Below are 14381 nucleotides of genomic sequence, written 5' to 3' on the forward strand. Positions count from 1 at the left end.
TCTGAGATAATTTCAGGATAGAACAACTTTAGACTGGTTTCACAGACCCTGATTGGCCCAAATCTTGGATTACTTAACGTAAAGTAAAATGAGGTCATCCAAGGTTAGTGCTAATCAGGGTCCGTGAAAACAGCCAATGGGGTTCATTCTTCGGCCACATCAAAGCCAACATAAGTACAAAATGGCAGGTTCCTCAGTTCCTCGGTGGGCAGTATAGCCATTATGTGGTTGCAGAAAAAGTACCAAGACCTTTCCTAGATTACACAGAGACCCTGTTAATGCTTTTCTTTTTACATACACTTTACTCTATGGCTTATAATTAAGACCAAGTCGATAGTTAAAATAGACCCATGCAAGTTAATAAAGATTACATTTTTGTAAAAGTACATTTTCTCTGTATGAAATTGCTGTATTTGAGGTTCCTGTTTTGATTGTTGCTTTTATGTTTTAGTGTCCCTGAATATTACGAGTATGAGCATGGAACAAGCGAAGAAGCCTATGACAGTTACGGTAAGGCTCTCTGTGAGGAAACAAATCAATCACTGACATCACAAAAATTGCTTTTCTTTTCTTTCTTTTTCCTGCCTGGTCTTCATGGACCCCGGACACAATTCATTTGTTTGATTCCAACTTGAGATTTGACTTAGTGTTTTGGGCCGAAACATTCGACAGATCAATTTTGAACAAAATTCTTCATGCAATTAATCAGCAGCCTTACTACACTGATCTCCACAGGGACAGAGCACACAGATTAGTACTGGCGTGTGTTCTACAGTGCCAAGTGTCAGTTCTGTTGATGTCACAACACTGCTGTGGATCAGAAATCATTGGAAAGTTTTGTGTTCTTATTTATTATTATCATTTATTTAAAAGGGTCTCTTAAAAACATGTACTTTATCTTTCGTTTGTGTAATATTCTCCCTTTTGTTTACTTTGTGTTCCATTTTTTTTCCCCACTTGGACTAAGTTGAAGTACATTTTCCTGCCAAAACATTATAAATGTCCTTTCTGTGTTAGCGGAAATACATACGTGCTGCACACATAGGCAGGTCCCTTATTACCTGTAACATAGGAGGTGAATGAGTCAAAGTGAAAATAACATCTGAAATAAAACAATATTAACAGTACAAGATTTATTGCAGATTGACATACACTATTTAAAAATGTTCTTTGGTCCCTAGAACCAAATATAATATATAATATATTTAGGAGCATGTAAAAGGGGTGTTGTGTTACAGATGTAAGTGTCCGCTGATAGACAAGGTCGACATTGAAACGCCGCTCAGGCGTCCAGGTTTTATTTACAATTTTGCAGTCAGGTGCAGTGGCAGGTGGCCTCCACTAGGGTACCAACAATGGAAATCCTAGTGCAGGAGGACGTATACGACAATACAAAACATTCCAAACAAAACACTATTCAAAAGCAACTAGAAATAAAAGTTGATCACACAGTGGTTGAGCGCCATACCGCAAAAAAATAGGTACCGCTCCAGACACAGTCTCCCTGACCCTTCCTCTCTAGACCTGGGTTGAATTAAAATCCCCTAAACTAATCCCTATGCTACACACTAGGATCCCGGTTAACACACACACAGTGATTCTAGTTCTGATGATTCCGGGGTACACATGGTGATCATGCGTTGGTTGCTTGGTTTTGGTTCACTCAAACTGGTTCAAACAGTCATGAGGGTTCTCCACCAATCTACCTCCAGGCTTGTACACAACAAAGGACTGGCTTTTCATCTCCTTTTTTAAAGGCATATGGCCAGGGTTAATTGATAATCAATTAGTGAAACACCTGGACACATACTGCACAAGGATTTTAATTAGGTTGGGGGGGGGGGATTTTAACTTGCCAGCCCTGCCATATTTAACACAAACTTGATTTTCAAATTATTATTTTTTTTTATTTCTAAACCCAACAGAGCATTAATAAACAAAAATGTGACACAGGCATTTTGTGGGGTATGGATGCTTAATATAATAATTTCAATGTCAAATCTAGCACTGCATTGACTAATCTTTGACACTGGCAAAGCAATGAAGCTGAATAGGAACTGTCAGTCACTGTATGTAGGCCAAATCCGTGGACGACAGAGACTGCATTTTTTTAAAAGGCATGTTTGGGATACATTGATGGAAATGTTGACTGGGAATGTTCAGTTGGTAAGTGACAGTTCTAAATGTGAGATATAAGTCAGGTATAATTAATGTTCCATTGTTCAGAGTAATGCATACCTTGCAGAATAATTCAACAACACTTTTAACCTGATGGCCTCTAGCCCATTAAACATGGCAGGTTTTGTCAGTAGTGAAAGTAGATGAAAATAAAGTAGACTAAAACAGATCTGTAAGTGCATTCATTTCGACTGTATCATTTTTTTAATAGTAATTTAAATCAATAAATCAGTAATAGTTATCAGAATAAATCTTGGGTATTGGTATACAGCGACAGCTGTGAGTAAAAAATAGATTAAAAGACTTTAAAAATAAATAATAATAATCTAATGTTGTACAAAACAAGGTATTAATAGGAAGTCTCATTGTGATCGTACCTGATGACCTGCCAAATTTATATGATTGTAGTACACAGTTCTATACAGCTTTCCTATGCGGTCTACCTGGTTTCTACCAGCCTGTCACCTTTTTGTTTCTTTGCTTGTATTTTTGAATAGGCATATTTATTCCATGATTGATATATTCCAATGTTAAAAACATCATGGCATAATTTTCGGTATGGCATTACAAAAAAAAAAAAAAACAGGTTGTCTGATTTTTTTTAAATGAATTATAACAAAATATGAACAAAATAGCATTAACAGTAAGCATACAACACAGAACTGTTTATTAATAAAATTTGTAAGCAGCATAATATTTTCTACTTTAAAATACATTTTTTTACCATTGTAGAAAAACCTGCATTCTAACTTATTCCAAAACATCAACATACCATTACCATTACTTTACTGCAGACAAAAATATTCAAACCTGGTGGTTTGTGTGTCTCACATGCAGTCTTACCTGTGGTGACGGTGACACTGGGCCTCCACAAGTAAGACTGAAGATAAGCATCTAACAATCACTAAATTACAGTTTCTCTCTGTTATTTTGTACTGAAAAGCTTCCCATTGCTTTCCGTTTATCTGTTGAGATCACCACATAATGCAATGCATAAAAAACAAATATAAAGTTAAATTATACATTGAGAAATTTCACAATTGTGGTATAAAAAGTTATATACCGAATCTTCATTGTGTACAGGTTATCCTACATATGATCCACAGGACTTAAACAACTCCCTCAACGCTACACATTACCACTCATTCGTGGGATAATTCTAGTACACAAGCAGGGGCACTGGGACTAGGGTTTCTGGGAGTGCGGCTTTGCATGGCTTCTATCATATACAGGGGTTGCAGTTTTGTTCACTGGCTTTCAGCACCCCCACTTTAAAAATTGTTCCATCGCCTCTGTACACAAGGAAGATGCCCTAAATAACCTCTGTATATCAAAGACAACACTGTAGATGAAAAGGTGCTTCCTAGTACCCAGTGTTGGGGTAGTTACTTTTAAAAAATAACCTGTTATGGTTACAAATTGTTGCTAGTTACAGTAACTTATCACTCGTTTCCTCCTCTGAAGCCATTTTCTAGCAAGATGATAAGATAATGCATTAATTGTGATATGTAAGATTTGGCTTGCACTGTGTGATTTCCACGTTATGAATTAGCCTGTTGTCCTTTCTTTAAATACAACTAAAGGTAAGTAGTTATTTTTTCACTTAAAATGGAATCCATAGCCACATTTTGTTACCTGTGTAAAAAAGGAACAATTACAGTTACAAGTTACTGAAAAATGTTATTACAGGATAGTAACGCATTACATTGTTCAAATTCTAGCTGAAGAAGACTGGCCAACGACCCGCCCTAGCCTCAAAGCACCACCAGCAAGGTTATCCAGAGGGGGCTACAGAGAACACCCCTATGGTAGATATTGAAGGTGCTCCTCTTCTGTGACCTCTCAAAGACTGCATTAATTAAGCCACTACAAGACAAGTAATAGTCCATTTCTTTTCTACCCTTGGGATTTCTGCTCTTGGGTACCTTGCATACATCTTGTATTACCTAAAACGCTGCAGCGAAGTCAGCATTATTATTTTTTAACACGGACTTAAAACAAAAACGAAGCAAAAACTGTGGCAAGCTTTGTCGATAACCCATGCAATGGGATGCTGTACTCTTGGTTGTCATTGTGTGTATTTCAATCAGCAAAAAACGCATGCAGTTGTTACAAAGCGAAAGCCTCTTGACAAACAAGCTAAATCTGGGTTCTCGTTCGGGAGCAAGAAAAGACTGTAAACAAGATTTTTGAATTAGATGATAACCAAGCTGTAGATAACTTGTTTTAAACTGTCTGATTTTTTTATATTTGTTAGTTCATTTTAAGATGTTCAATATTAACTTTGTACATTTAATTTAAAATGCTGTTTAATGGGATTGAAAGCAATGAGCTATGTATGGAGCTAACTTTAAGTGATCTGTTCGGTGTTTAACCTGTATTTGTTTTTTTGGGTTTTTTTTGTTGTTTTTTTTTTAAAAAGCACATAAAGTTCCATGTGTAAGCTTCTCTAAATAGGTAACCATAACTTGTCAAATATGTTTTGCCATAATTTGTCAATAAAGCTGAAATCTTTTTGTAAACATTTAAATTTTTTGAATTACTTGTTTCTAGCACTAAATGCCTGCTTTATTTCTTCTTCAGGAAATTGCTAAAATGTTTTATACATATAAATTATTCAAAACAATGAACTCAAGAAACTTTTGTTTTAAGATCTTTTGTGTAAGGATATAAAAGCTGTATTAATACGCAGTGGTTGTTAAATAATTTAAAAGTTAACCAGCTAAACTGTTACTTGAATCTTGGTTAGTTTTATTAATGTATAACATGTTATTGGAAAAAAAAATGTTTAGAACAATAAATGGATTTTAAACTATCCTCTAAGCTTGATCTTACTAAACACAAACTCTGATTGACTTGTTTGCATTAGCATGTCTCTCGTGAGAATGTAAAGGAGATTAACGAGGTAAGACTGCCACTTACCACTATTAGACTGTCTAAATACCTTCAACCTTTGAGTTTCCCAGCACATTAATATCCCATCAAACATGTGAACATTGCATAGAGTCACATTTTTGTCTTCACTCAAAGGAGTGCGTGGAATGCATTATTATTTAGATTTCAATAAGTGTCTTTACCAATGAATCATCAGTATCACTGCCCAGTTGTTTTTTGTTTTCTTATTCAACCTCAGAAAATTGTATTTGTAATTTTCAGTGCTAAATATCACTGCTGTTGAAGGCAGTGTAGAGGGTTGATTTTTCTTTTGTGACTATCAGACCTGATGGCTGATGATTATTAAGGAAATATGTCACAGGACTCAAAGGATGACTAAACATTAATCAGGTAACCCTAACAGTAACTATAATTTTGCGTATGCAACGACAATTTTAAATGATAAAGTTACTAATAGTTAAAAAAGTAAACCTTCCCAACTTAACCAAACCAACAAAAAATAGGAATACAGGCTCTTTTAAACCCGGTAATTAACATTAACTAGTGACATTAAAATGATTACAAAACATAACCCTGTAATCAATAAACAAAACTAAAATTAATATGAATGAATACCTTGCTAAACTTCAGGTAACCTAAAGTTTGACAAAAAAAAAAAAAAGATTGCAAGTATGGTTTAGAGTAATCAAAACGGTTAATCCTAAAAATGCAATTTTATATTTTAAATGAGGATGGCTTCTTTGTCTCTATGATTGGTTTACTTTTTTGATAGTAACAAGGGCATATACCTTTAATTAGTTTGTAATTTAAATGTCTCTGTTTAAGTTGCATGCTGACATACTGTATATTATATTATTTTTTTGTTAACTGTAACTAAAATCTTGTATAAGATTACATGTTGTTTATTTCTATGAAAATGACACACTTTCTTTTTACAGGTATCAAATATCAAGTGAGCTACTCAGTAGAAGCCACAGATAGAGTAAAGGTAAGCCATGGCATTTTCTAGTTTTAAGCTCTAACTTTTGTCAATATAGTTTGTTTGTGTATTTACCCACTCATTTTGCAAATGCTGAATATAAGTTTAGTCAGGAAAACCCATGCAATACAAAGAACAATATTTATAAAAGCTTAGGCAATAAATACTTCGAGGTACCCCTGCCCATAATTGCTGATAGTGGAGAGGCTGACTGTAGGGAAGCCATGGGCAGGGGGGCAGGACAGCTGCCCTCCCCTTTAGATGAAGCTGGAAAGCAGGTGGAAGCTGGTGAGGAGGAGGCAACAGGGACGAATGGCTTAAGGTAAGATATAAAGCCCTTTCTAGCTGATCATTGGACGTGTTGTTTATTGAATGACGAATGAGATACTAGCCATTTGACTGACAAATGTTCTGGTAATAGAGGTGTCTAATATGCTTAATGCTTATGATTTTAATCTAGCTTAGTGAGTTCCCTGCCTGAACTACAGCTTTGAAATTTTTTTTTTTTAGCTATCCCTTGCATTTGTGATTGTAAAGGACTAACTTAGCCATACACTTTCCCCAAGGATAAGTGATCCAGGACAAAGATTCTCTGTTTCAGAGTCCATAAAGAATTGCATCCAGTAGCCTTTTTTTTAATAAGGAAAAGAAAAGAAAACACAGCTAAAAAATAAAAGTTTGCCATTACGAGCACCGTCTTCGAGTGGAAGGGTTTTGTGTAGTAGTTCTCTTCGATGTAAACACAGCAAACATCCGCTCAGCGTCCGTCTGTATGGCTATGGCCGCGCAATATCCACGACAAATTGATTTCTTTATCCTATTAATGCATACCAGTACTTGTTCCATTAAAGTAAGCTGACATTCATGGAAGGTTTTTTGGATTAAACATGTCAGCAATGTTTTAAGCACCCTGATGTAGTTGGTTCTGTGTTGTCTTGTGCAAGTGTTTGATAGATTTTTTTGAAGGAAATAATCCTAGCATGATACTGAATTCTAAGAAGCAATATCCAGTCAAAAGGGCTAGTTTCAAACAAGGTAAAAAGCAATGAAAATTTACATTTCAAATTTTATTAGCTCTTCCGGGCTTTGCAAAGGTTTAAACCTTAATATGTTCTAGGATTATTTTCTTCTGGTTATACAGAGAAAACGCCATTTTGTTTAAATCGTTCAAATATTTATATTAGTCTGCTAAAACAGTATCTCATTTACAGTAACTAGTTATAGCATCTACAATGTTTCTGCAGCAACAACAAAAAGGCCTTCTAATCAGTTAGACTAGCAAGCACTGGTAAAATCAGCTCCGTTTTATACGGTGCAGAACTAATTTATTTTTACGTTTTGTTTTGTTTATGGACTTGCGATACCTGCACGGTGGGTGTCTTCAGTAATAATAGCAGTATCTACAACGATAGACAATAACAATCAACCATTTTGTTACAGACTTTCTAACAAGTCTGGCAATTTTGGCTGTTAATTAAACCCTTGTAAAAAAAAGTCATACTACAGTAACAGGCGCAGTTTACAGTGCCTCTGGGTTTCTGATCGCATCAGATCAATTCCAGATTTTTTAAATCCTATGATGAAAAAGTCCGGTCTACTTTTAATGTTTTCAAGCAAATTGGCTTCATCACTGCCATTCTCATATCCACTTTGACATCTGACACATCATTTCCCTTGTCCAGCACTTCTTTTCCTGTTCTGCATACCTGTCTGCCAGAGGTATATGCACTGCATGAAACAAATGCAAAATAATATCTTGATGGATTTATCTTTTAAATCATTGACAATTTGACTGTAATACCATCTGCAAAACCATGGAAACGCCTCCTTTTTCACCAACTCGAGTTGTCCATCAACTCGAGTTCTGGGAGAATTCAGACCAATTTGAGCACACTCGAGTCGACTCAAGTTGGATGTCCATGGAAACGAGGTATTAGACCACAGTTCATACTGTGGCGCTAGCTCACCCAGTACAGGAAGTAGCAGTCGATGGCACAGCCACAGCTCACCTATATGTGTGAAGCTTACTGCTCAAGGACAATTTTAGAAAGGCGAGCTCTAAACACAAACCACAGTGCAGAAGCCTAGTTTCTAGCTTCCCCTGTGGACCACATGGCACACACAGATTATGGCAGCTAACAAGCAGTTTTCCCTTGTTCTTTGCCTTGATCCTGTATTTCTACTTTACTGAACTCCTGGCACGTGTCCAGCTCACTGCAACAACCAATCCTCAACACTGTATGTGTGCATCCCTAGTGACTAACGCAAAGCAGCTCCAGTAAGAAACAAAACATACAGGATTTAATTAAGCAGGGGCTCAGTTGGTCATGTAAACCTACAGAGAGCAGCCAGAAACTAAGCCCCAAATACTACTGCTACTAGAACAACCAACCCACCCTACTTGTTTGGCTGTTGGCATACAGGGCGGTACCACCTGGAATGTTCCATACATTGGAAAGGTCCTGTAGAGTTGCATTTGAAACAGTTGTACAGTTTATCCTGTTTAGTACTGGTTATTTCCATGTTTGCCATACGTTTCTTTTAAAGATAGATTCATCTGTTCCCATTAAATATAAGGCAGTCTGCCAAAGATGTACACTTTGGATCTTCTATCTGCGTTTGTTAAAAAGTAAAAGATATACATGTGCCAGTTAAACAAGCAAAAACAAAACAAAACAAAAAAATAATGGTTTTACAAAGAAACTACACCAAAATTAAAACTGGGTAGTTGAAGATAAGGGGGTGTGAGTGAACAAGGTTGATTCTTTTGTCGTAAGATGAGACTAATACCATTCATTACTGTATGTGTAACAGAAAGCGTCAATTAGGAGGACTGCAGATGAAAATGTGGGCGGAAAAACTTCAAAGTTATCTGATGAAAAGCCAGTGTCACTGTGCAGTAGGCACACAATTGTTAGTGTGGAAAATCCTTGTATATTCAGAAAGGTGCTGAGGAACAAAAACTGTGTTATGCATGAACACCCAGTTGAGGTATGTGCTGTCATTGTGACTGTGTTATAAAGAAATATTTGAATTGCAATTCGTCAGCTTGAATGATACTGTGATAGTTACAGTTACCTGGTAGGATAATTGAATTTAGAAAATGGCACTAGACTTTGACCCTGCACAGATTTATAATGAAGTAATAAGAGAAACATTAAAGAATGCATTACAAGTTTGAAAGATTGTTTATTTATGCATGTTGATCCATTTTTGCCAAGACTGTAAATAAGAATACATTATTTAGTAGTGAAAAGCTGGTGTTCTTTTTGTGGAAGAAGCAAGTGGAATGACTGATGTTTCAATAGCTCAGAATGATATTACCCTTGATGGTGTTCTTTCAAGATGTGTTTCTGTCTAGAGATAGAAAGCTTTCCAATTTAATACAGTGATCTATCCATGGGGTATTATATATACTGAGCATCAAAAGAAACTTATCACTTATATTTGAGCATTAAAAGAAACGTATCACTTATATTTGAGCATCAAAAGAAACTTATCACTTATATGTGGATAAAATTCACTAGATGTGATTGAAAAATGACAAACTGTTTTAGAGCAAGTGCAGTGACTTTTTAACAATTAACAATTGACATCACGAAGATGATGCAAAATGATCTGTCGAACTTGGGCAGGTGTTGTGACTCTTGGTCTCCCAGTTCGTGGCCTGTCATTGACAGTGTGTGTCTGGTTATACCATCTCGCCAGGTTTGAAATTGTTGGCTGTGAGCACACAAGATGGCGAGCCACACTACGCTGCCCTAGTCCAGCCTCCAACATGCCGATTGTACGAAGGCGCTGCTCTCTTGACAGACTTGGCATATTGGGGTTTTTTTCTGTGATTTTCTTTATTGCTTTTATTCAGGCTTGCAATTCAACAGCTGAAATCACTCCATATCCAGTGTCCAATCAACTGTCTCACTAATTAGGTGATTAAGTGCATATGCTTCAGTCATAGTCACTCAAGTGTGTCATGGTCAAGGATGAATGATCGAGGGATTAAAAAGAAACCAAAAACATTTCGTCAATGTCCATCATTTATATACCTTATATACCTTTTTTTTTAAATAAATGTGTTATAATAGTGATAAGTTTATTTTGATGCTCAGTATATAATATATATATGCCCACATAATGATTTCCATTACACAAGAGTAGATGTTAAAACTTCATGCTGATTTGAACTCGGCTCTCGCCAAGATAAGCACCAACTAAGACGTAGCTTTACAGTAAACTAATGTGATCCATCTGTGTCTCCATCCATTTACGTTTCCTTCCATATGATGATGTAGATATCCTTGTCTGGTGTTAATGGCTGAAGTGTAATGCTGGCTCCAGGGATCAGCTTATATATATACAGTGCCGAGAAGAAATTTGTGAACCCCTTAGGATTTTCACATATTTCACATTTTTCAAACCTAAAATGTTATTAGATCTTAATCTAAGTCCTAATAATAGATAAAGATAACCTGATTAAACAAATGACACAAAAAACATGATACTTTTTCAACATTTATTTATCCACAAATGATTCAACATTCAATATCCATGTGTGAAAAAGTATGTGAACCTTTAGATTCAGTAACTGTTGGCACCCCCTTGAGCAGCAATGACTTCAACTAAGCGTTTCCTGTAACTGTTGGTCAGTCTCTCACATCAATTTTGAGGAATTTTGGCCCATTCCTCCTTACAGAACTGCTTCAACTCAGTGACATTTGAGAGCTTCCTTGCATGGACAGCTCGCTTCAGGTCCTGCCACAACATTTCGATGGGGTTTAGGTCCGGACTTTGACTAGGCTATTCTAAAACGTGGAATTTCTTCTTCTGCAGCCTTTCTTTTGTAGATCTGCTTGTATGTTTAGGATAATTGTCTTGCTGCATGACCCACTTTTGGTTCAGCTTCAGCTCACAGACGGATGGCCTGACATTCTCCTCTAGAATCTTCTGATACAATGCAGAATTCATGGTTGTGTCAATGATGGCAAGCCGTCCAGGTCCTGAGGCAGCAAAGCAGCCCCAAACCATCACTCTCCCACCACCATGCTTGACGGTTGGGATGATGTTCCTCTATTCGAACGCAGTGTTTGGTTTTCACCAAAAATAACTTTTCTCATTGAGGCCAAAAAGTTCTACCTTTGACTCGTCTATCCAGAGAACATTGTTCCAGAAGTCTTGTGGATCATCTATGTGCTCTTTGGCGAACTTCAGGCGGGCAGCAATGTTCTTTTTAGAGAACAGTGGTTTCTTCCTGGCTATCCTTCCATGAACACCATTCTGAGTCATGAACACTCACATTAGCCAAGGTGAGAGTGGCCTGCAGATCCTTGGATGTTACTCTGGGATTCTTTGTGACTTCCTTGATGATTTTCCGGTTTGTTCTTGGAGAGATTTTGGTAGGACGACCGCTCCTGGGTAGAGTGACTATGGTCTTGAACTTTCTCCATTTGTAGACTATCTGTCTGACAGTGGATTGGTGGAGCCCCAAATCCTTAGAAATGGTTTTGTAACCCTTTCTAGACTGATGAGCATCAATCTGAGGTCCTCAGATTTCTTTAGATCGTGGCATGACGTGTTTCCACACATCTGTATGGTGAAGACCAAACTCACAAAGTTTCTGATCTTTATATAGGGTGGGGCCTCCCAAACTCACCCCTGAAGATCTACCTAATTATTTAAACACCTGATTCTAATTATCCCCTTAATTGAGCTGATAAAACCAGGGGTTCACTTACCTTTTCACATACCCTGAATCTTAATTACTCATTGTTTGTCTAATTCATACATCATTTTGTTTCAAAAGACATGGAATTGGTTAATATAAACCCTATTGGATATTTAAAAAGACTGGTTTTGATTCAAGAAGGCTATCATGGTAAAACTATGGAATTTCCATAATTATCATTGGGGTTCACAAACTTTTTCTCGGCACTGTATATATATATACAGTAGTTTATTGTTTAAAAAGAATATATCTGAGAATATATCTGAAAGGCAAATGGATAGCTGTGATACTGTGTGATTATTGTCCCTGCTAGTTTTTTAAAGAAAAATGTACTGTAGATGTAGAAGCCAAGTAGCAATTTGCTTAATCTCTGGGTTAACACAATAGATATACTCCTGACAAACTCAACACAAACTCCAACTTGTGTCATCTCACCTTGCCTCCTTTTAAACTGGGTCCCGGACCTAGAGACTTAACATGAGGAGTTGGGCATCCAACCTTTTATGTTTAGCGTTTACTTTACAGTGTTACGTCTACCAGATCAACAGTCACAGAATGTGAAAAATAAAGATGTTACAGTGAACATAAATATTTCATTCTGTAATAAATCCGACACTCTGCTTTAATTAATACCATGCTGTCCGCCTCTGCTTTTGAGTTGGGATATTGTGGTGGTGTCACTGAGGGACAACTGGCTGGTTTCTTTAGTCCTTACTGCTGCCTGTCTAACAGCATGCCAATGATTCTGTTGGCAGCCTGTCATTATGTTCCAGTTTTTTTAATGGAGTCCTATTTTGCCTCTGCTAGTTTAGATTTAAATATTAGATACACTGCTGTATTCATGTATCACCCTGTACAGGCTAAGATAAGTGCCTTTTCACAGATCAGCAAAATACATGATCTGTGATCTGCATAGAAAAGGTTTAATACACTGAGGGCCTTAAGATATTAATTAACTGAATAAAATGATTTCTAGGATGAATCCTACATTGACTTCATGGCAAGATAACGAGGTTGTAAATTCATCCATCCACACCCAACGTGAAAGATGTAAATGCTCTGCACAATGGATGTCTTTGGTAAATTATTTTTACAGCAACGTTATATGAGTAAAATATAATTTTAACTAAAGTATTATTCTTCTTGTTTAAATTCACTTTGTGGTGTTTTCTGTTTGTCAATACATCCTGGTGACTTTTTAAAAGGCTTGGGCGCTCTCAGAATCATATCTAAATTCTAGGTACAACTGTGTGCTATTTCTTACATCAACTTGGGGCAGAATGCTGCAGGAGAAAAGGTTAATGGTTACTCTGCTGTGTACCTGGAGACATGTACATTAAAGTTTAGACATGATTCTAAGAACACTGTTGAGGCCACAAATACATTTGCTAAGATAATTGATAAATAGTGATCACACTAAGGGGTCGTCGGAAATTATCATCAAAGACAGCAAGCGTACACAGCGTGCTCTTTTCTCTCTATAGCTCACAAGAGGATCATAATCCATCTATCTATATTAGTTGGAATTTATTTTCTTATGTTGACATCTACTTTTGTCTCTATTTTAGCATGTACGATTGTAGGCTATAAAAAAAAAGTCTGAAGTGTCATTTGTGTTTGTAATTGTTAGTTATTACACATGTATACCATGTATGTAACACTTCATTTTACATTTATTAAGCTTTTAAAATTATGTTATAATATGTGCATACAGACGTGTGAAGGTGAGAGTGTACACTGTACATACAGTGTGGGGGGGGAGTCTGACAATGTTACAAATAAGTTAGGTAAAATCTCGATCACATTAGGTATTCCATTCATGTCCGTGGCAATATCTTTTGAAAGCAAGCCCCATATTGAACTTTTTAACTATTAAACAGAATGTTTACAGAATACTTGAAATATTAACATTATTTTGTAAATCAACATAATTTCGGAAATCACGTTACCATGATTATTTAACAATGAGCTAGGCATAACAACCTCTTGAAAATGCCAAAATCAATTCTACAAAATAATTTGTTGATTATCATTTACGAACTTTTGAAAATCCTGCCCAGAGCATTTTCACAGAGAGTCATTTCAAGATAAATTACTTCCTGTTCATTTCGAGGTATCTCTAAATGAAGAGAAAGTTATTTAGAGAGATCTCTAAATGACAGTGTGGTGTATCATGCTAGCAAAACATTATTTAAAGTTATCTGTGAGATATCTTTATTTCATTTTTAGATATCTCAAAATGAAATTAAGATATCTTCAAAAGGGTTTATTTACAGATATCTCATATTCATTAAAATATATCTGCAAATGATTTACATGTATCTCTAAATATTTAGAGATATCTTAAAATGCAATTTGAGGTATATCTAAATGATAATTTGACTTGCCATAAACATGAGGATCCTCTCTCTCAACCAAAAGTAAAATACCATGAACTGTGACAAAAATGACATCTCTGATGGCTACAGTGCTTGTGCAGGAAGTCATGTGAATATTTAAAGCTGTATAAAATGGTCATCATTTTTTTTTTTTTTTTTTTATCAGAAAGTGTTTTGGTAGGCCAGAGAATTTCAAAAAGTTCACCCCTGTTGATGCAGACCATCTGTT

At 36.2% G+C, this 14381-nt stretch overlaps 1 protein-coding gene across 2 annotated transcripts in view; it reads left to right on the forward strand.

The window, feature by feature from the left end:
- The window catches only part of khdrbs2 (KH domain containing, RNA binding, signal transduction associated 2), a 119412-nt gene extending 114438 nt beyond the window's left edge, over positions 1-4974 (forward strand). For both annotated transcript variants that reach the window (XM_034019210.3, XM_059025016.1), the window contains 2 exons: positions 452-510; positions 3900-4974. In XM_034019210.3, the coding sequence (XP_033875101.1) occupies positions 452-510; positions 3900-3997 (157 nt within the window). In that variant the 3' untranslated portion in view covers positions 3998-4974. The remainder of the gene's footprint in view (positions 1-451; positions 511-3899) is intronic.
- The last annotated feature ends 9407 nt before the right edge of the window (positions 4975-14381 follow it).

This window comes from Acipenser ruthenus, chromosome 6, assembly GCF_902713425.1.
Source record: "Acipenser ruthenus chromosome 6, fAciRut3.2 maternal haplotype, whole genome shotgun sequence".
NCBI lineage: Eukaryota > Metazoa > Chordata > Actinopteri > Acipenseriformes > Acipenseridae > Acipenser > Acipenser ruthenus.